At 41.8% G+C, this 23,433-nt stretch overlaps 2 protein-coding genes across 3 annotated transcripts in view; one reads left to right on the forward strand and one right to left on the reverse strand.

Annotated features, from left to right (window-relative positions):
• galt (galactose-1-phosphate uridylyltransferase) overlaps positions 1-19,315 on the reverse strand; it is a 72,764-nt gene extending 53,449 nt beyond the window's left edge. Inside the window, exons 1-3 of one of the 2 annotated variants that reach the window (XM_043682609.1) lie at positions 19,095-19,315; positions 8,006-8,175; positions 3,431-3,506 (exon numbers count right to left, since the gene is read on the reverse strand). In XM_043682609.1, the coding sequence (XP_043538544.1) occupies positions 3,431-3,506; positions 8,006-8,175; positions 19,095-19,176 (328 nt within the window). In that variant the 5' untranslated portion in view covers positions 19,177-19,315. Of the gene's footprint in view, positions 1-3,430; positions 3,507-8,005; positions 8,176-13,679; positions 13,900-19,094 lie in introns of those variants that run through there. The other variant, XM_043682694.1, reaches the window with a different exon arrangement.
• An 82-nt stretch (positions 19,316-19,397) lies between these two features.
• Positions 19,398-23,433, forward strand: part of sigmar1 (sigma non-opioid intracellular receptor 1) — a 23,344-nt gene continuing 19,308 nt past the window's right edge. The window contains exon 1 of the mRNA XM_043682802.1: positions 19,398-19,784. Coding sequence (XP_043538737.1) covers positions 19,646-19,784 — 139 coding nt within the window. The 5' untranslated portion in view covers positions 19,398-19,645. The remainder of the gene's footprint in view (positions 19,785-23,433) is intronic.

The raw sequence follows: 23,433 nt of genomic DNA on the forward strand, positions 1-23,433 counted from the left end.
TCAGGCGACTGACTGTGTGGAGTTTGCACATTCTCCCCGTGTCTGCGTGGGTTTCCTCCGGGTGCTCCGGTTTCCTCCCACAGTCCAAAGATGTGCAGGTTAGGTGAATTGGCCATGCTAAATTGCCCGTAGTGTTAGGTAAGGGGTAAATGTAGGGGTATGGGTTGGTTGCGCTTCGGCAGGTCGGTGTGGACTTGTTGGGCCGAAGGGCCTGTTTCCACACTGTAAGTAATCTAATAGTGAAACCATGCGCTTGGATGGATATAAAAGATCCTATTTCAAGGAAGAGTAAGAACCAACATTGCTAAAACTAATCAAATGTTCATTATCATAATGCTTTCTGACCTTGCTACATGCAATCTATATTATCATAGTAACTATACTTCAAAAAGGTAGTTAAATTAGTTGTCAAGTACATTTGGCCAAATGAGATCAGGAAAAATGTGATATAAATACAAGTTCTCCCTTTCTCTCTCAAACTCTTTTAGATTACCTACAGTGTGGAAACAGGCCCTTCGGCCCAACAAGTCCACATTGACCCGCTGAAGCACAACCCACCCATACCCCTACACTTACACCTTCACCTAACGCTACAGGCAATTTAGCATGGCCAATTCACCTGACCTACACATCTTTGGACTGTGGGAGGAAACCGAAGCACCCGGAGGAAACCCACGCAGACACGGGGAGAATGTGCAAACTCCACACAGTCAGTTGCCTGAGGCGGGAATTGAACCCGGGTCTCTGGCGCTGTGAGGCAGCAGTGCTAACCACTGTGCCACCGTGCCGCCCTCTTTTCCAATTACCTCTTAAAGACATTCAACCAGAATCAGAGCTCTCAAGCAATTATAACTTCAATCATTTTTAGAAAGGATGTTAGCAATGAGAATCTGAGGTTTTAAAAGGAGACTTTGATAGGAGGACCTCAGAGAGAGTTTAGATTTAAGACCCAATGCGTAGTGTAGGAATATAGAACAGTACAACCCAGAAACAGGTCCTTCGGCCCACTACGTCGGTGTGAACCATGATGCCATCCTAAACTAATCCCACCTGCCTGTACATGGTCCATATCCCTTTACTCCCTGCCTGTTCATTTGTCTGTCTAAATGCCTTTTAAACTTTGCTGAAGTAGCTGCTTCTACCACCTCCCTTGGCAGCATGTTCCAGACACCTATGTGTAGAAACATTTCCTCACACAACTCCTTCAAAAAACTTTTCCTTCTCACTTTAAACCCCCAAATATTTGACATTTCAATCCGGGGGAGAAGGCTCCAACCACCCACTCTATCCATTCCCCTCAAATTTATATATTTCTATCACATCGTCCCTCAGCCTCCGATGAAAACAATCCAAGTTTATTCTCCTTATAGCTAATATATTCCAATCATGGCATGCCATATGCCTTCTTTACCACTTTATCCACTTGGGTTGTCCAGGGAGCCATGGACTTCCACCTGATGATCCCTGTGTATATCAATACTCTTAAGGGTCCAACCATTTACTATATACTTTCCTTTTGCATTTGACCTCATAAAATGCATCATTTTTCCAAAATAAACTCTATTTGCCATTTCTCCACCCAACTTTCCAACTGATCTATTTCCTGCAGCATCCTTTGATAACCTTTCACACTATTCACAACTCCACCAATTTTCAGTCATCTGCAAACTTACTAATCAGCTGACTGACATTTTCATCCAAATTATTTACCATATATACTCATGTAAAGTCAACTTTTTTAGATTATTTTAAAAGGTTCAATTTATAGGGTTGACGATTACACAGGCACCAGTGTTGAGGGGCTAAAATCCATGCTGCAGTTCGAAATACTGTATTATTAGTAGAAGTCAATTTGATCACTCAACTTAACTCGCGTAAAGAAGAAAAACACAATGAATGAGGGTAAAAGGTAAATATCAGATGGAAGCAAGAGAAACAAGAATGAATTACTGGTAATACATTTTCTTTATACATACTGGCACAAAAATTTAACATGTCAAAGATTCGTTGAAATCCTGCAAAATGACACTGTTCAACATCATGGCCTGGTATAATGGCACATTTTCTTATATTCTTAAAATGTAAGCGTCTTGACCTTTCCTGCCAAATTCTTCGGTTTCCCTCCCATTTACTCTCGTATGTAATGAGCCTCAGCAACATTAACAAATTTTTCAAAGAATTAAAGATACATGCAGCTAATATATCTCACTTTTATTCAGATATAATGACACAATTAAAATAATTAACTTTTGTATGTACAGTGAACAAAGTGTGATAAGTAGTAAGTGAGTGAGTGAGTGAGCGAATGAATGAATGAATCAATCAATCAAAATGTGCTCTTGTAAACCAAGTGGGCTTAGTAGAGTTATGAATGAATGAATGAACAGAAATGAAATATAGTAAACAAAGAGTGATGAGTAGAGTTACCAGTGTGAATGAATGATTGCAAATTCGCTTTTAAGTGGGTTAACGTAAACATGCAGTTTCCTTTGTAAGAGGTTTATAATGCGATATCATAGGGTCGACATTTACACAAGATCGACTTTTACACAAGTATATACAGTATATATGTTACAAATAACAGAGGTCCCAGCACTAGCCAGTGTGGAATATAACTGGTCACAGACCTCTAGTCAGAAAAATACCCCTGCACAACTACCCTCTGTCTTCTAAGACCAAACCAATTCTGTATTCAACTTGTCAACTCATCGTGGAGCCCAAGTGACTTAATCTTCTGGACCAACCTATCATGAAGGGCATTGACTAATGCTTTAGTAAAATCCATTTTGACATCCACTGCCCTACCTTCAGTCACCTTTATCACATCCTCAAAAGACTCAATCAAGTTTGAGAGAGAACACCTCCCCTGCCTAAAACCATAATTACTATCCCTAATAAGTCAATTTTGCTCTATATAGGAGTAAATCCTATCCCTTAGAATCTTCAATAACTTCCCCACCAATAGCTTACCAACCTCTTATGGAATAGTGGATTGATTGATTAAAAGGTTGATTTACTGTCACGTGTACCAAAGATTGAGGGCTTGACTCAGTGCTTCCTGTAACTTTGAAACTAGATATTGAGTATTAGCCACCAAGATTGGTACATCAGAGAACTGCTGCAAAAAGCCTGACAACTGGGGCTGAAAGAGAGTGACTGAGGTTAGGAAGAAGAATGGCACCAAAACTTGGGTTCCTCAGCTGCAAATATGAAATGCCTGGTCTTGGCAGAGCATGGTTTTCCTCAGCTAGCACCATGATGAACATGAACACCATGGTTCGGTCTGAAACTGAATCAAGATTCCTGATTATTATTGAAAAAAGGTTGTGATTACTATAATAACAATAGGAAGATTTTTTGAAAACATAATTTATGTTGTAGGTGAGAAGTGTTGTTTCGGATTAATTGGTCAACATGAAGTTTGAAGTACCTGGGTCTGGAGCATCAGGTTGCAGGCTTGGAAAATCATTATCAAACACGTACGTACTTTCATACTCTGGGTTCACCTGCAAAATGTAAAATAAAACAAAAGAACATTTTCTGACAAAACTATGACAAGAACCATTCAAATAGTCAACTTTATAATAAATATTTCCTTTAGCAGATCAAATACAAAAAAAAAACCCAATGTGATCTAAAGTAGCAATGACACCAAACATCATGAAATATCTACCTGTAGGATCAAGAATGGTAGCAGTTACTGGAATTAAAATAATTTTCATTTTTGAGTTCTAAGGAAGGTTCACTGGACCCGAAACGTTAACTCTGATTTCTCTCCACACAGATACAGTCAGAGTCATGGAGCTGCACAGCATGGAAACAGATCCTTTAGTCCAACTCATCCATGCCAACCAGATATCCCAAATTACTTTAGTTCCATTTGGCCCATATCCCTTTAAACCTTTCCTATTCATATACCCATCCAGATGCCTTTTAAATGCCGTAATTGTACGAAAAACAGAAATTGCTGGAAAAGCTCAGCAGTCTGGCAGCATCTGTGAACAGAAATCAGAGTTGATGCTTTGGGTCCAATGACCCTTCCTCAGACCTGATAGCAGCTAGGAAAATGTCAGTTTATATGCAAACGATAGGCTGGGGGCGAGGAGGTAAGGAGTAAACAGAAGGTGGTGATACAGCCTAAAGCGAGAGAGAACATTCGCTGCTCACTATGTGGTCTCCTCTACACTGGGGAAACGAAGTGGAGACATCTACGTTCTGCCTGCAAAAAAGACCTTGTGCTTCCAGGTGCCTGCCACTTTAACACACCATCCTGTTCGCTGGCCAACATCTCTGGCTCAGGCCTACTGCAGTTTACCAGTGAATCTCAGCAGAAGTTGTGAGAACACCACCTCATTTTCCACTTCAGGATCCTGGAGCCCTGCAGACTCAATGTCAAATTCAATTATTTTAGGCCCTGAACTCTCATATCCTAGCCCTACACCAGGCTTTGTTATCACATAATCTACCATTACACACTACCTACTGTCAGCCACAAATAGTCTCCATTAATAGCTAATCACTCTCCTCTCCAGATTATTATCCACCCCTTTGCCTGTCCAACTGTTCTTCTCTGTTTTTGGACTCTATCCCCACCTACTAGTTATTCCTTACCCTGACCCTACACTATCTTCTGCATCTAAACCAATATTGTTCTAGCAACCATCATTTCTGAGGAAAGGTCACCGGATCTGAAACATTAACTGATTGCTCTTCACAGATGCTGCCAGACTTGCTGGGCTTTTCCAGCAACTTCTGTATTTATTTCTGATTTACAACATCTACAGTTCTTTCGGTTTTTAGTTTGTAATTGTACCAGCCTCCACCACTTCCTCTTGCAGCTAGTTCCATACACACACCATCCTCTTCTTGCAGCTAGTTCCATACACACACCATCCTCTTCTTGCAGCTAGTTCCATACACACACCCCATCCTCTGCGTGAAAACTTTGCCCCATACGGCCCTTTTAATTTTCCCATCCCACTCAGGGCAGCATGGTGGCTCAATGGTTAGCACTGCTGCCTCACAACACCAGGGACCCAGGTTCGATTCCGGCCCCAGGCGACTGTCTGTGTGGAGTATGCACATTCTCCCCCTATCTGTGCTCCGGTTTCCTACCACAGTTCAAAGATATGCAGGTTATATGAATTAGATAAAAACAATGACTGCAGATGCTGGAAACCAGATTTTGGATTAGTGGTGCTGGAAGAGCACAACAGTTCAGGCAGCATCCGAGGAGCAGCAAAATTGACGTTTCGGGCAAAAGCCCTTCATCAGGAATAAAGGCAGAGAGCCTGAAGCGTGGAGAGATAAGCTAGAGGAGGGTGGGGATGGGGAGAAAGTAGCATAGAGTACAATAGGTGCGTCTGGTGGTGAGGGAGCTGCGGTGAAGGAGGCCCAGGACCTCCATGTCCTCGGCAGAGTAGGAGGGGGAGTTGAAATGCTGGGCCACAGGGCAGTGTGGTTGATTGGTGCGGGTGTCCCGGAGATGTTCCCTAAAGCGCTCTGCTAGGAGGTGGCCATTCTAAATTTCCCAGTGTTCAGGGTTATCAAGGTTAGGTGCATTAGTCAGGGGAAATGTAGAGTAATAGGTCTGGCTGGAATACTCTTCGGAGGGTCAGTGTGGGCATGTTGGGCCAAAGGGCCTGCTTCCACACTGTAGGAATTCTCATTCTAATTCACTCCCCTCTACTTTTGGACTCTGCTATACTAGGGAAAAGACCTGGGCTATTGATCCTATTTATACCAATCATGATTTTATAAACTTCTACCTCAGCTTCTGATGCTCCAATGGAGACAGCACAGCCTATTCAGCCTCTCCCTTTAGCTCAAATCCTGGCAACATCTTTCTAAATCTTTTCTGAACCATTTCAAGTTTTACACCATTTTCCCTATTCTAGGGAGACCAAAATTGAAGGCAGTATTCCAAAAGTGGCCTAATTAATGTCCTGTACAGCTACAACATGTCCAACCTTCTCTTACACTTGATGCACTGACGAATAAAAGCAAGCATACTAAACGCCTTCTTCACTATCCTGTCTAATTGTGACTCCACTTTCAAGAAATTATGAACCTGCACTCCAAAGTTTCTTTGTTCAGCAACATTTCCCAGGACCTTAATCATTATGTGCATGAGTCCTTCCCTGAAATGCTTTCCGAAAATGCAGCCCCTCATATTTGTCTAAGTGAGCTCCATCTGCCAATCCTCAGCCTATTTGCTCATCTGATCGAGGTCCTGTTGTACTCTGAGGTAACCTTCTTCGCTGTCCACTACACCTCCAGCTTTGGTGTCATCTGCAAGCTTACTAGCTAGACTTCCTATATTCACACCCAAATCATTTAAATGATGAAAAGCAGTGGACCCACCACCAATCCATGTGGCACACCACTTGGTCACAGCCCTCCAGTCTGAAAAGCAACTCTCCACCACCACCCTCTGTCTTCAACCTTTGAGCCAGTTCTGTATCCAAGCAGCTGTATTCCATGAGATCTAACCTTGCTAACCAGTCCACCATGGAGAACCTTGTCAAACACATTACTGAAGTCTATATAGATTGCATCCATCACTTTGCCTTCATCACTCCTCTTCATTACTTCTTTAAAAATTTCAATTAAGTCTGTGAGACATGATTTCCCATGCACAAAGCCAAGTTAATTATCCCTAATCAATCCTTACCTTTCCTAATACATGTAAATCCTACCCCTCAGTAACCTCTCCAACAACTTGATGCTGCAAGACTTGCTGAACTTTTCCAGCAATTTTTTTTTTTTGTATCTGATTTCCAGCACACTCAGTTTTTTGTTTTTTAATTTTCAATTCTGAATCAGGTTTGCACCTGTGAAACAAATACTTAGTGCTAATACATTTGCATGGTTTTACAATCATGGTGGTGTGTACTTTTTATTATTTTACTCAACTGGATAGAAACACTCAGCATCCTTATGTCAACTTTCTTATTCTTAACTTGTATGTCAATGGAGACAACTTTTATTCATTCAGAAACCATTTGTCCAGACAGAAAGATCTGAGCCTATAGCTTTGTCAGAAGGATACCACGAAGCAGCTTTTCCATTAGGCTTGGAACTAAAGCTAAATGTGAGGCAGAGAATAGAAACACCTTTTTTTGGCATCAGCAATAATAGCTCTGCTGATTGTAATTCAAAATATTGAACAGCAGATGTAGAGCTGCAGGGCACACAGAGATAATTCAACATTATAACGAGAACCCCAACTTGGCAAACATTAAAAAATATGTTGAGTGCCATGGTTTGATTGAACTAAAACAAAGAACTGTGGATGCTGGAGATCAGAAACATAATCAGAAATTGCTGGCAAAACTCTGGCAGAGTCTGTGAGAAGAAAGCAGATTTAAAGTTTGGAATCCGATGAAGACAATATGGTGATGATGAGTCACTGGATTCGGTTGCAGGTTCACAGCTGCTTGAAAGTGGAGTCGCAGGTAGATAGGATAGTGAAGAAGGAGTTTGGCGTGCTTTCCTTTATTGGTCAGAGTAATGATTACAGGTGTTGGGAGGTCAACTTGCGGCTGTACAGGACATTGGTTAGGCCACTGTTGGAATATGGCATGCAAATCTGGTCTCCTTCCTATCGGATAGGTGTTGTGAAACTTGAAAGGGCTCAGAAAAGATTTACAAGGATGTTGCCAGTTGGAGGATTTGAGCTATAGGGAGAGGCTGAACAGGCTGGGACTGTTTTCCCTGGAATGTCAGAGGCTGAGGGGTGACCTTACAGAGGTTTACAAAATTATGAGGGGCATGGATATGGTAAATAGGCAAAATCTTTTCCCTGGTGTTGGGGAGTCCAGAACTAGAGGGCCTGTACATCTCTATGACTCTATGAATAGTTAACTTTGTTTTCTCTCCACAGGCACTGCCAGACCTGAGTTTCAGCAGCAATATGTTTTTGTTTTGGTTAAATTAAGTTTGTTAACTATGAACACAGATTCCAATATTGTAACCTTGTTATGAAAGGCAGTCCAAACATTACCTCTCCATTCGCCCTCGTTGCTCCAGGACAGAGAGGGTTAGTTGGATCATGTCGTGCAATGTTCACCTCTGTTGGTTTCTCAAGCTGTCCTTTCCAAGGACGTTTCATCCGATGAGCAGAGACCAGAATCCACTCATTGCGGAGAGGGTTATAGCGGATATGCTGGTGTTCTAGATTTAGAAATAAATTGAAAACAACGGTGAGAATTAACTTTCTCCTTATTGACTATTCATTATTGCATGATCAGTGCTTCTTTAGTTAGGCAATAATTTTATTTTTAATACCAGCTCCATTTTTACAATTTCACTAGTAGTCATTATGGAAAATTTAGTCTGGGTAGTATATTCCCCAAATTACAGTTTATTAAAATATTACCAATTTACTAATTATTACTCAGGCAGATTTCATAAGGTCAACACTGGAAAGGATGACTAGGATAGAGAGAAGTTAGTATCATTAAAGCCCAGTGAGTCTGTTGGGTGGAATGTCACTGAGAAAGTAGGATGAGCCAGTTGACATTGTTGCTCAAAAGATGACAGTGAAAAAATCCCACAAAGGACCTTTGAAAGAGAGACAAACAAAGAGCATATGGGCTTATGCAAGAGGAAGGAAAGACTAGGAAAATGTTGGGGGTAAAGTTCCCAAGAAAGGAGAGAAAGGAGGCATAAGAAGTAGAGAGGCCGAGGAGGGGTTAAGAGAAAAGTGGAGATAACAGAAGTGATGGACTCAGGCTAGAGTGACAGCCAAAATACACAGCAAGTAGACACAGGGAAATGCCAGTAAAACAGGTTAGGTTGCAAATTATATCCTGGTAAATAAATGAATGAAAACAGACACTTGTAAAAAGCCCAGTAGTTAAAGTCAGGATGGTTGGGTTTAGTCAGTTTACAGCATTGATACAAACAGAATTTTTCATATTTGGGTGTCACTGGCTAGGCTTGCACTTAATTGCCCAACCCTAAATGCCCTTAATGTTCAAGAGGGAGTTATAGAATTTGACCCAGCCACAGTGAAGGAAAAGAGATATACTTAGGTAGGGGGGTAAATGTAGGGGAATGGGTGGGTTGCGCTTCGGCGGGTCGGTGTGGACTTGTTGGGCCAAAGGGCCTGTTTCCACACTAAGTAATCTAATCTAATACTTGCAAGTTATGATGGTGTGTGGCTTGGATTGGAAAGGAACCTGCAGGTTGTGCTAAAACAAACAAATCAGCAATGATCTTACTGAATGGCACAGCAGGCTTGAAGGATCAAATGGCATATTTCCGCTCATGATTCATTCATTTGTATATTGTTCCATGCATCTGCTGTCCTTTTCCTTATGAGTGGTAAAGGTTGTTGGTTTGGAAATCACAATAGGGAGCCTTGGTGAGTTGCAGAAAGCACCTTGTAGAGGAAGTGAATGTTGAAGGTGGTTGATGGTGCAATCAAGGCAATGTTGTGTCCTGAATGGTGTCAAGCTTCTTAAATTTTATTGGAGCTGCACCCATCCAAGCAAATGGGGAGTATTTCAACATATTCTGACTAGCAGATAAGTACTGAGTAGATCAGACAGGAGTTACTTGCTAAAGGAGCCCTAGCCTCTGAACCTGCTTTTATAGAGACCGTATTTATGTGACTCACACAATTAAGCTTTTGACCAATCGTTATAGGGTCATAGAGAGACAGCACAGAAACAAGACCCTTCTGTCCAACACATCCATGCTGACCAGATATCCTAAATTAATTTTGTCCCAGTTGCTTGTACTTGGCTCAGATCCCTCTAAACCTTTATATACCCATCCAAATGCCTTTTAAATGCTGTAATTGTACTATCCCCCACCACTTCCTCTGGCAGCTTATTTCTTTAATGCACCACCCACTGTGTGAAAAAGTTGCCCTGTAGTTCCTTTTGAATCTTTCCTTTTCACATTCAATCTATGCCTTCTAGTTTGGACATGCCCACCCCGGGGGGAAAAGACCTTGTCTATTTACCTATCCATGCCCCTCATGATTTTATAAAACCGCTGTAAGATCATCCCCCTCAGCTTTCGACACTCCAGGGAAAATAGCCCCAACCTATTCAGCCTCCCCCTATAGCTCAAACCCTCCAACCCTAGCAAACATCCTTGTAAATCTTTTCTGAACCCTTTCAAGTTTCACAACATCCTTTCTACAGCAGGGAGACCAGAACTGCATACAGTATTCTAAAACTGGCCAAACCAATGCCATGTACAGCCGCAATATGCCCTCCCAACTCCTATACTCAATGCACTGACCAGTAAAGGAGAGCATACCGAACACCATCTTCACTATCCTACCTACTTCGACTCCACTTTCAAGTAACTATGAACCTGCACTCCCAGGTCTCTTTGTTCAGCAACACTCCCCATGAACTTACCATGAACTAAGTCCTGCCCTGATTTGCCTTTTCAAAATGCAACACTGCACATTTATCTAATCCAAACCGCATCTGCCACTCCTCGGCCCATTGACCAATCTGATCAAGAACCTGTTGTACTCGGAGGTAACCTTCTTCTCTGTCCACTACACCACTAACCATATCTCCTATGTTCATATCCAAATAGTTTATATAAATGAAAAAAAAAGCAGTAGACCCAGCACCAATCCTTGTTGCACACCATTGGTCACAGGCCTCCAGTCTAAAAATTAAACCTGCAGCACCACCGTCTGTCTTCTACCTTTGAGCCAGTTCTGTATCCAAATGGTTAATTCTCCCTGTACTCCTTGCTAACCAGTCTGCCATGCGGATCCTTGTTGAACACCCTTCTGAAGTCCATATAGATCACATCCACTACTCTGCTCTCATCAACCCTCTTTGTTAGTTCTTCAAAACACTCAATCAAGTTAGTGAGACACAATTTCCCATGCACAAAATCATGCTGAGTATTCCTGATCAGTCCTTGCCTTTCCAAATACATGTAAATCCTGCCTCTCAGAATCTGCTTCAACCACTTACCACCACTGACATCAATTCTGTAGATTCCTAGCTTTTCCTTACTACCTTTCATAAATAATGGCACCACATTAGCCAACCTTGAGTATTCCAGCACTTCACCTGTGGTTATTGATGATACAAATACCTCAGCAAAGGGTCCAGCAATCACTTCCCCAGCTTCCCACAAAGTTCTAGGGTAGACCTGATCAAGTTCTGCGGATTTATTCACCATTTTGCATTTTAAAGACGTCCAGCGTCATCCCCTCTGTAATATGGACATTTTTCAAAATGTGAACTGAAAAGCGCAGCAGGTCAGGCAGCATCGAAGGAGCAGGGGAATCGACGTTTCGAGCATGAGCCCTTCTTCCGGATGTAACTATTTATTTCCCCATGTTCTGTATCTTCCATATCCTTCTCCACAGTAAACACCAATGCAAACACTTGTTTGGTTTCTTCCCCGTCTCCTGCAGTTCCACACATAGGGCACCTTGAAGATGAGCAAGGCTGCCTATTCTGTCCCTAGTTCCTTTTTTGTCTTAACGTATTTATAAAATCCCTTTGAATTCTCCTTTACCATATTTGCCAAAGCTATCTCATGTCTCCTTTTTGCCTTCCTGATTTCCCTCTTAAGTATACTCCTACTGCCTTTATACTCTAAGGATTCACTTGATCTCTGCTGTGTATACATGACATATGGTTCATTTTTTTTTCTTAACCAAAGCCTCAATTTTTATAGTCATCCAGCGTTCCCTACACCTACTAGCTTTGCCCTTCACATTAACAAGAGCATACGGTCTCTGGACTCTCGTTCTCATTTTTGAAGGCTTCTCATTTTCCAGCCGTCCTTTTACCTGCAAACAACTACAATATGCTGATAGTTGGGGATTGTTACCCACATTCAGACAAGAATAAGAAGAGGGAGCGATTCCAGGTATCTTTCTGGTGGCATTTTCATCAAAATAAGACAGATGATGCAGAGAGTTGAATAAGAGGGAGAATCATGATGGCAGGCTTGGAAATTTACTATAAAATCTAAGTAACAGAGAAATTAACCTTGTTTCAGGAGAATGGAATTTACCCTGTGACGTGGAGAATTAAGATGAAAACCTCATGGGATAGACATAAATTCAACTGGGCCAAGTTACTCTTAGTCATACAGAATGTGTGTGAGAGAAGTAAATTATAAAAAGGTAAAGTATGTAGCATGTCACATTTCAAATGTATTAACAGACTGACAAATGAACTAGGATATGGTGGAAGGGACACATGGCATGGGGGATGGGACATGATACATTCTTGCCATTCCTGAGCCCCATTGTGTAATACAATCACATAGAAAGCACTTACTAAATGTTTCTTCCAGCATATTCATTACTATATGAGTAAAACAGTGGAAGTATTTGATGTTACATATTGATGGGTTTCTTTTGATACTCCACATTACAAACAACAGTATTTTTGGATTTCCCCCCAGTTCACCATCTCTTAAAAACTATGAGATGGCATAGAGAGGGAGGGAAAACAAAGAAAACATGTCAGTATATTTCTAATTCCTAGAATCTAAGCAAATGTAAAACATCTCATCTCACTGACAAAGCTAATTCAAAGCTCAGCTAAATATTTATACAGGAGTCAGTCACATGTATCGAGGAATAAAATAAATAAATTCAATAAATAAATGGATGGATCATTCAGTGACCCACAGCAAGGTCAGAACCACACATGTCGACATTAATAGCCCTTAAAAAGTATTAAATCTTTCCTTCAGGAATCAAGATCTTTGTGAAATAGCAACTTTGCCGGTATGTACTTTTGGGAGTGTACTGGGGAGATTGAATGTGAGAATAAAAGATACAATATATCGCAGTTTGTTACTATCGCCCATGATTAAACATCAGAAAGTTACAAATTATACAATGTCTACAAATTGCTATCAAAGTAATAGTAAAGCTAATGACACTCATTGTTATGCTCAAATGCCAGAATAATTTCAAGTGGCGACAGTAGTCTGATTCATAGAGAAACTCGAAATCTGCTATCCAATACTCGGTAAACAAGGCATCTACCTGACTATTAAGCATGTACGTTCACAAAGACAAACTCGCTTTAAAAATTCAGTGATATCTATTTCAGTCCACAACCCCTTTGAATGAAGTGATACTACCAAATAAGGTTTTAAGCGTTGAAAATTAACTTTAAAATGTGGAGTATCGTTCTCTCAGGTTTCGAATACATCTTTATCAGTTATCTCTCCTTCCCAGTCCATTCTTTTTGATCCTAATTTGAGATCGAGTTCAACCTTATACTGCCTGAACAGCTGTGCTCTTCCAGCACCACTAATCCAGAATCTGGTTTCCAGCATCTGCAGTCATTGTTTTTACCTTTTTCTCATCCTTTCTGAATTGACACACTTTTCACTTTTTATTTAATCATCCTTTCACTGATTAAGGAGATACTTTCTTCAACCTAAGTCCCAGGCTGCCAACTTCCAGAAACTTGCCAACACAAAAATATTAAAAACCTAGGCGTGTCCGGGGTAAGTACATACACTTTGTTGCAGCAACGTGCGTTCCGGAAAATAGAAGTTCCAAGTTAGTATATTGAATAGGATTCAGCACACGCAAAGCAACCAAACCCTCCCCCGCAAAAAAAATCACAGTAGAAATAATGTCCTTCTGTAACATCAACAAGGACAACATCCGTTTTCGAGTAAAATTCGTAATTTTTTGTGCAAATTACCATTGGGTTCGAAGGTCTGCTTGCTGGTGACCTGCGGTTCCATCCTGAGTCCTATGCTCTCTATCACTGACCCCTCCCCTGCAAATTATCTGGAAGTCAGTTCCTGGGAAGATCATTATCGTCTGCTATCTCAAACGCCTGTTCCATTGCAAACAATAGTAACAATTGCCTATAAAACTATGCAAAAGAACTCGTCTGCGTTGAATTATAAACTATTTAAACTCACTTTCCAGGATGATTTATTTTCCCCAACCTAATAATCAGGCCAACCATAACTAAACCCTATAACGTTCATATTCCTTCACTTCGCCCCGCCTTTTCCCCAGTCCTCTTCAAGTACGCAGATCACTAAAATTTAAATGTCGCAAATTTATATTTTTCAAAAAGCTAATGGGGTATTAGTGTCCATAAATTGAGAACTGAAAAACAAAAGATTGAAAGTGTTTTTTCTCCATGCACTACAGCTGAACAAAGGCTCGGTTGACCACACCAGGAGACTCACATCTTAGTTTTTATGTACCTCGGAAGCATGCCGTGCAGATTCACCAGAGCTCCAAAGATTTGGATTACAATGAAAGATAAGGTTACTTGATTGTGGTTTTCTAAGAATATAAAAGAATATAGTGGGATAAATAGGACACTTTTCAGGTAACAACGGAGCGTTCAGGAGATAAATTAAATGGGTGAAATCACAAAATAGCTACCACGGGGTCGATATTGTTCCCCTCCCTAGCCTGGGGGAAGCAAATTGTATCACTACATCATGTAAATCAAAAAAATGTACAGTATTTCATTTATGTTCCACAGCCCCAAGATCCCTCAAACTATTTTACAGTCAATTAAATGTTTTTGAAATGTTGTTACTGTTGTAATGTAAGAAACATTCCAACATGTCGCCAAACCTACCTTTGTCTGACTTTGATCTGAAATTGATAACGCTAGAGAATTAGAGACATTATTAGAAACATTAAGTTTACTTTGTCCACACAAAGCTTTACATATAATCTAGCAGAATATTTACATGGTGAAGTTAATTGTCAAAACATTTTGTATATTGGGAACATCCAGTAGTGAATGGTGGTCAATCAAACAACTCACTGGAGGAGGGGGAGCAGCACAGTAGCTCAATGGTTAGCACTACTACCTCAGCACAAGGGACCCAGGTTTGATTCTACCCTTGGACACCTGTCTGTGTGGAATTTGCACATTCTCCCTGTTTTTGCGTGGGTTTCCTGCAAATGTTCTGGTTTCCTCCCACAGACCAAAGATGTACAGGTTAGTTGGAATGGCCATGTTAAATTGCCCATAGTGTGCAGGGATGTGTAAGCCATGTGGATTAGCCATGAGATATCCAGAGTTACAGGGATTGGGTGGGTCTGGTTGGGATAATCTTTGGAGAGTTGGTGTGGACCAAGTGGCATGAATGGCCCCTGCTCCACACTGTTGAAATTTTATAATTCTGCACAAGCATCCCCATCCTCAATGATGGAAGAGCCCAGAACATCAATCCAAAAGGTAAGGCTGAAGCATTCGTAGCAAACTTCAGCCAGAAGCAGATGATCCATTTTGGCCACTTCCAGTGGTCCCCAGCATTACAGACGCCAGTCTTCAACCAACTTGATTCACTCCAAGTGATAGCAAGAAACAGTTGGAAGCACTGAATACTATAAAGACTGTGTGACCTGACAGCATTCCAGCAATAGTATTGAAGACTTGTGCTCCAGAATTTGCTGCTCCCTTAGCCAAGCTGTTCCAATACAGTTACAACACTGGCATTTACCCAACAGTATGGAAAATTGCCCAGGTATACTCTGTACATAAAAAGCACGACAAATCCAACCCAGCCAATTACTGCCCCATCAGTCTACTCTCGATCATCAGTAAAATGAAGGAAGTTGTCATCAACAGTGTGATCAAGCAGTACCTGCTCAGTGATGCCCAGTTTGGGTTTTGCCACAGCCACACAACACCCGACCTCATGACAGTCTTGGTTCAAACATGGACAAAAGAACTTAATTCCAGAGATGAAGTGAGAGTGACAGCCCTTGATATCAAGATTGCACTCAACTGAGTTTGGCATCAAGGAGCCCTAGCAAAATTGGAATCAGTTGGTATCAGAGGGCACTTTCTGCCAGTTAGTCATACCTGGCACATCGGAGGATGGTTGTAGTTGTTGGAGGTCAGTCATCTCAGCTCCAGAACATTTCTGCAGGAGTTCCTCAGTACAGTGTCCTATGGCTAACCATCTTCAATTATTTCATCAGTGCCCTTCCCTCCATCCTAAGGTCAGAAGTGGGTAATCTTTGCCAATGATTGCACAATGTTCAGCACCATTTGCAACATCTCAGATACTGAAGCAGTCCTTGTTCAAATGCATCAAGATCTGGACAATATCCAGATTTGGGCTGACATGAGGCAAAAACATTCGGGCCACACAAATGCCAGGCAATGACCATCACCAGTAAGAGACAATCTAACCACTGCCCCCTGACACTCAATTGTCATACAATCACTGAATTCCCCCACAATCTACATCCTAGGAGTTACCATTGATCAAAGACTCAACTAGACCTGCTGCATAAACTCACTAAACATATTGGCTACAGGAGTAGGTCAGAGACTAGGAATAGTGTAGCGAGTAACTCACCACATGACTCCCCAATGTCTGTTCATCATCTACAAGGCACAAGTCAGGAACGTGTTGGAATACTTCCCACTTTCCTGGATGATTGCAGCTCCAACAACACTAGAACCATGACAGCATTCGGGACAAAGCAGCTTGCTTGATTGGCACCATGTCCACTCCCTCCACCACCAATGCTCAGTAGCAGCAGTGTGTACTATCTACAAGATAGTAGAAATTCACCAAAGATCCTCAGACAGCACCTTCCAAACCCATGACCATTTCTATCTAGAAGGACAAGGTGAGCAGATAAAATGGGAACACCACCACCTGCAGGTTCCCTTCCAAGCTACTCACCATTCTGACTTGGAAATATATTGCTGTTCCTTCACTGTCACTGAGCCAAAATCCTGGAATTCCTTCCCCAATGGCATTATGAGTCAACCCACAGCAGATGGACTGCAGTGGTTCAAGAAGGAAGTTCACCACCAACTTTTCAAGGGCAACTAGTAATGGGCAATAAATGTTGGCCCACACCTCACAAAACAATTTTTAAAAAATCAGTTTTAGACAGTTTTTGTTCACTCCAAGAATTCTGTTTTTCTCCATATTTTTCATTCTCTTGAATGCATTGCAAACTATAAATAGAAAAGTCCAAGAATCACTTCAAACGAAACACTTAAGAATGAATTTCCTTTTTAAAGCATTACCATTGAATATAATACCTCTAATAACATACTCTGGGTCCTGAACAAGTTCTCCCAGATTCTTGCACGTCAGACCCACATTGACATATGTGGGATAGTGTGTGGGTAGTGAAGTACAGTGAAAAGTGTTGTCTTGCGTGCTTTATAGGCAGATCGTACTATACAAGCCCATCAAGGTAACAACCAAGCGCAGGATACAAAGTTACAGCTGCCATGATGCAGAGAGAGATCAGCATTAACATGAAAGAGTGTCATTTACATAAATGATTTGGATGCGAGCATAAGAGGTACAATTAGTAAGTTTGCAGATGACACCAAAATTGGAGGTGTAGTGGACAGCGAAGATTACAACAGGATCTTGACCAGATGGGCCAATGGGCTGAGAAGTGGCAGATGGAGTTTAATTCAGATAAATGTGAGGTGCTGCATTTTGGGAAAGCAAACTTAGCAGGACTTATACACTTAACGGTAAGGTCCTAGAGAGTGTTGCTGAATAAAGAGACCTTGGAATGCAGGTTCTTAGCTCCTTGAAAGTGGAGTCACAGGTAGATATATATAGTGAAGAAGGCATTTGGTATGCTTTCCTTTATTGGTCAGAGTATTGAGTACAGGAGCTGGGGAGGTCATGTTGCAGCTGTACAGGACATTGGTTAGGCCACTTGGAATATTGCATGCAATTCTGGTCTCCTTCCTATCGGAAAGATGTTGTGAAACTTAAAAGGGTTCAGAAAAGATTTACAAGGATGTTGCTAGGGTTGGAGGATTTGAGCTATAGGAAGAGGTTGAACAGGCTGGGGCTGTTTTCCCTGGAACGTCGGAGGCTGAGGGGTGACCTTATAGAGGTTTACAAAATTATGAGGGGCATGGATTGGATAAATAGACAAAGTCTTTTCCCTGGGGTGGGGGAGTCCAGAACTAGAGGGCATAGATTTAGGGTGAGAGGGGAAAGATATAAAAGAGACCCAAGGGGCAACCTTTTCACGCAGAGGGTGGTACGTATCTGGAATGAGCTGCCAGAGGATGTAGTAGAGGCTGGTACAATTGCAACATTTAAAAGGCAGTTGGATGGGTATATGAATAGGAAGCTGAAAATGTGTTGCTGGAAAAGCGCAGCAGGTCAGGCAGCATCCAAGGAACAGGAGAATCGACGTTTCGGGCATAAGCCCTTCATCTGCAGTCCTCACTTTCTCCTCATATGAATAGGAAGGGTTTGTAAGGATATGGGCTGGGTGCTGGCAGGTGGGACTAGATTGGGTTGGGATAATTGGTCGGCATGAACGAGTTGGACGGAAGGGTCTGTTTCCATGCTGTGCATCTCTATGATTCTAGGACTATTCATAAGTCTGATAAAAGCGGGGAATAAGATGTTTTTTGAATCTGTTCATACCTGTACACAAACGTGTACCTTATGATGAAAATTCAGCTTCACTAACTTTACTTCATGCCTTCTGTAATGAAAGACGCGGGGTGGGGGGAACAAAGTTTTAACGGTGTACTGGAGAAAGTTGACATGTTTGCAAGGACCATTCTAACATCAATGGTTATGAATGGTACATATTAATAGACTACAATAAACTATATACAGTCAGCAGAACAAGTGTATTCCTGAGGTATTTTACATTCACTTGAGAAGTTTTGGCTTTTTATGTTTCTAATCAATCTTTGTTTGTACTATGACGCACATTTCATAATAGGTGGGATCTAAACTCGGTGCTCTTGTCCTCTAGCTTATCTCTCCACGCTTCAGGCTCTCTGCCTTTATTCCTGATGAAGGGCTTTTGCCCGAAACGTCAATTTTCCTGCTCCTCGGATGCTGCCCGAACTGCTGTGCTCTTCCAGCACCACTTCTCCAAGCTCTTGTCCCAGACACGACCACAGCATCACAAGAGTCTAATAAAGAGTGCGTATGCTTGTAAAGGAGTTTGAAACAAGGTTGAGGTTTTTCAAGGAAGACAAACAGATGTTGCCAATACTCAGCACGCTTAATAGCGTGTATGGAAAGAGAGCAAGAGAGATAACGCCTCGGCTCCATGACCTTTCATCACAAACTTAACCTTGTTTCTCTCTCCATCGATGCTGCCTGACCTGAACAGTCGCTCACCAACACCTGTTTCAGGTTTCCAGCATCTGCAGAATTTTGTTTCTGTGTTGAGGTAAGGGGGCTCATGGGATAGGATGCAGACTACAAGCTAATAAATTAAAATTTAGTCGTTCACTTAGCAGTTTGTCAGAAGTCGATGCATGTTTTGAAGCGGACGATCAACAAGCGTTCCGGAAACTTCGGAACAGCTTTCAGTCGGCCATTTCTGCTCCGCCCCCTGCGACACTGAGCCGCGCCGATTGGTCAGGAGGGCGGGGCATCCTGGGAAATCCCTGGCTCTGATCGGCAGATCGCGCTGTCAGTCATGACGTGGGCGTGGTGAGGAGGTGGGGTCGCAAACGGCGCCCTGGGGAGAACCGGCGTTTTCTGTCGGTGCCAGAAGTGGGGGCCGGAAGCAGACAGTCTGTGCAGGGAGTCTGCACGGTTTGCCGTGTGTCCCTCCTCCTTCCCCTCCGAGACGGTTTGTCCTATCACCCCCCTGTAGCCCCCAGGGACGGTTTGTCGCGCTCCTTCCCCAGGGGCTCGAGCCGCTGACATGAAGCTCACTCTGGGCCGTGCCGTTGTCCTGGTGACTGTGGCCGGGCTCGGCTTCTGGATGTTCCGCGCGTGGCTAAGTAGTAAGGAGCACGTGTTCAACCGGGAAGACCTGAGCAAGCTGGCCCGGCAGTACTCAGGTATGTTCTCAGAGAGAGGTGCTGGCCACGTCCAGAGCTCTGTCTATGTGTATCAGAGTCATACAGCACGGAAACAGACTCTTCTGTCTAACTCTCTATACTGGCCAAGATTTTTTTCGACTAGTCCTATTTGCGTGCGTTTGGCCCATGTCCCTCTAAAATATTTCTTATTCACGTACCAGTCCAACTGACTTTTAAATGTGGCAACCGTATCTGCCTCTGGCAGCTCATTCCATGAGTGAGAGACTTGCCTGCGCCAAATCCCTGATCTTCAATTTGCATTTACTCTTCAGGGCCATCCCCATCACCTACCACTATTAGTCAACTGACTTTCCATGTCAACCAAGCAGAAAACGAGGTACTATTGGTAGTGCTACTGTAAGAACTTGAGAAGTTGCTGCAGCAGCTGAAAATGTGTTGCTGGAAAAGTGCAGCAGGTCAGGCAGCATCCAAGGAGCAGAAGAATCGACGTTTCGGGCATGAGCCCTTCTTCAGGAATGTCAAAAGATTTCTGAAGAAGGGCTTATGCCCGAAACATCAATTCTCCTGCTCCTTGGATGCTGCCTGACCTGCTGTGCTTTTCCAGCAACACATTTTCAGCTCTGATCTCTCGCATCTGCAGTCCCCACTTTCTCCTAGAAGTTGCTGCAGCAAACCTGCACACCCATTCTATAAGCTCATTGCTGGTATACACCAAGCCTCCTCTTTCTTGCCATCTTTTCATAGTCCTCCACTCTGATAGCTGAAGTCTATCTACCTGCTTTAAATACCTGTGATTTAACCTCCTCAACTTGCTGGTCTAGAGAATTCCTATCATCAAGTAATAACCTGCTGAGATTGGATTCTACACAAGGCCACTGAATTCTGGTCCTAACTACATTTATCTGGAGTAGGGTTATGCCATCGTGTGACTCCAGACATACAGCAATGTGGCTGACTCTTAACTGCCCTTGGATAATGTTTGCCTAGCCAGCAATCCCCTTATCACATGAACAAATAAAACCCAAGTTTTGGTCAAAATGTGGATAGCAAAACTGATTTGCATCGGTAAGAGGAGCTGCCCTTGAGTATCTCTACTTCAGTTTGTAGCACTGTTGTTCCCTGAGGTGGTGAATCAAAGTCCCACTCCAGATAGCTATGCACACAAATCTAGACTGATTCCATATGGTGTTATTTGAGAAAAGCTGCCTTGTCTGTTGGATAAGATGTTAAATGGAGACCCTGTTCGTCCCCTCGATGACATTGTCTAAAAACATCAGGTTCCACGTGTGCATTGATGATAATCTACCTCCCCATCACTAGTTTTAATTCTTGTCTGACATCCAGCCTTGGATTAATGTTGTCTTTGGTCTCTACTGCAAGCTCTATGTTTGAGCCTCCAGTGTTTCCCTGGTCAGTGTCTAAAGTCAAAATGACCTTGAGATGAGCTTCCAGTACACATGTGTTCAATCATAAGTACCCCATTTCAATTCTGTAAAATGACTCTCTTCATCTGCTGTTGAACCCTTGACTGATGCCTCTGGAGTTCAACTTGCATTCTAGAAACTCTTCCAGTGTATTTTTGACTGGTCTCACCTACCCTCTATTCCCAAACTCAACTGTCTTGACTCTGACTGTCCTATATTGCGTGCTGTTCTGATAGACTTCAATTTTAAGAGATATTGTGCTTGTTTTCACATACATCCATGATCTTCATCCCCACCCCATCAGCACCACCAAAAAGAACTGTGACAACCTCCAACCTTGCAATTCTGAGATTAATACACACTTTCAACTTCTTCAGTTATGTTCGATTTGATTTTATTTGTTCCACAGTTCAAGTGCCTGGCATATACTTTCTAAATTCCTTACCCAATTTTTCTGGTCCGCATTCCTTTTTAAGATACTCTTTCAAAACTATTGACTGATATTTTGATCACTTGACTTGATGTGAAAATTTGTTAATGCGCCTTTGAAATTCCTTGTTGGTTTAATAAGGTAAAGATGCTTCATAAATGTAAGTTGTTTTTGGTGTTAAATGTGTTTGGCTCGATGCTGTCTGATCTGCTTTCAAGTATTTATTTGGCATTTGTCCTGTGCACTTCACAAGGACAACACAAGAAGATTGATAATTCACTGAAGCACCAGCATTCCAATTTTCTTAAAACAGCACTTGATGCTGTGCCATCATGTCTATCAATCTTGCAATTTTTATATTTCTAATTCATTTATATTCCTTGCATTTTCCAAAGGTGCAAAGTAGACAGCAGTTCCAATTATGTTATGGGATAGGGCCAATATTAAAGCTATTTTATTTGCTGTGTCTTAGAGCTTTTATATATGGCTGATGCAATTTCTTTATTGAGAACAATGTCAAGTTATGAGAAACTGGAATCATACTTGGAAATACAATCGACAATATTGCGTTCAACAAAGTAAAAGTAATGTTGAAGCTAGTATTCATACTAAATACTTGAGCAAACTATCGAAACATACATTAGTATCCAATGTTTTCTACTTGTTAGTTTATTTAAACATCAATGGTTTGAAGGTTTCATTAGTTTGAAGCTTGTTTTTTTATATACTGGAAATCTGATATCAAAGAAAGTCTATTCTGTCTTTAGCTGTGTATCTCTGCAAATCATAATTTACTCAATGCGGTCTGGATTTGTAAATGCTTTTAGGGACCTGGGATTGCGATAATAAACCAACTTAAACTGACTTAGCTGTGAGCAAAAATATGCGCACATACTTCCTTAATAATCCATGAATTTAATCTCTCAGATGTGTAAAATGTTTTTGAACTGTTAGTCTGCAGTTAAATTGATTGACTGTTCTTTGAGTTGCCAGTTTTCTTGAGTGCATAATGTCGAGCAATGCTTTTTCTGTATTTGAACTGCAGACATAAACCTTTAGAAGGTGCTCATGATTGCTGCACTGTACACATCTAACTTTTTCATCAAGGTTTAAATTGTAATTAATGCCAAGAATTGTGGTTGCTGGAGATCTGAAATAGTGTTTTGGAGGAAGGCATGCCCACTGACTTTATATAAAAATTGTAATGATGGTTTATGTAATTATTTGTGATGTAGTCAGTGGCGCAATTGGTAAATACAGTGTCCAAAGTGGAATTCACTCATTTTCCCTAGGGTAGGGGAGTTCAAAACCAGAAGGTTTATTTTCTAAAGTGAAAGGAGAAAGGTTTAGAAGGGACGCGAGGGGTTTGATTTGATTTATTATTGTCACATGTATCTGGGTACAGTGAAAAGTGTTTTATTTTGTGTGCAGCACAGGCAGACCATACCATACAAAGTGCATGAGAACTGAGTGAACAATATATTGTTACGGCTGTAGGGAGAAGTTGCACAGAGAATGAGATCAACATTAAATTTATAATTTAACAGGTCAATTCAGAAGGTAAAAACAATGACTGGAGATACTGGAAACCAGATTCTAGATTAGAGTGGTGCTGGAAAAGCACAGCAGTTTGGGCAGCATCCAAAGAGCAGAAAAATCAATGTTTCGGCCAAAAGCCCTTCTTCAGGAATAGAGGCAGAGTGCCTGCAAGGTGGAGAGATAAATGAGAGGAGGGTGGGAGAGGGGAGAAAGTAGCAAAGAGTACAATAGGTGAATGGGGGTGGGGATGAAGGTGATAGGTCAGAGAGGATGG

The sequence above is a fragment of the Chiloscyllium plagiosum genome, chromosome 1 (genome assembly GCF_004010195.1).
Source record: "Chiloscyllium plagiosum isolate BGI_BamShark_2017 chromosome 1, ASM401019v2, whole genome shotgun sequence".
In the NCBI taxonomy this organism is placed as follows: domain Eukaryota; kingdom Metazoa; phylum Chordata; class Chondrichthyes; order Orectolobiformes; family Hemiscylliidae; genus Chiloscyllium; species Chiloscyllium plagiosum.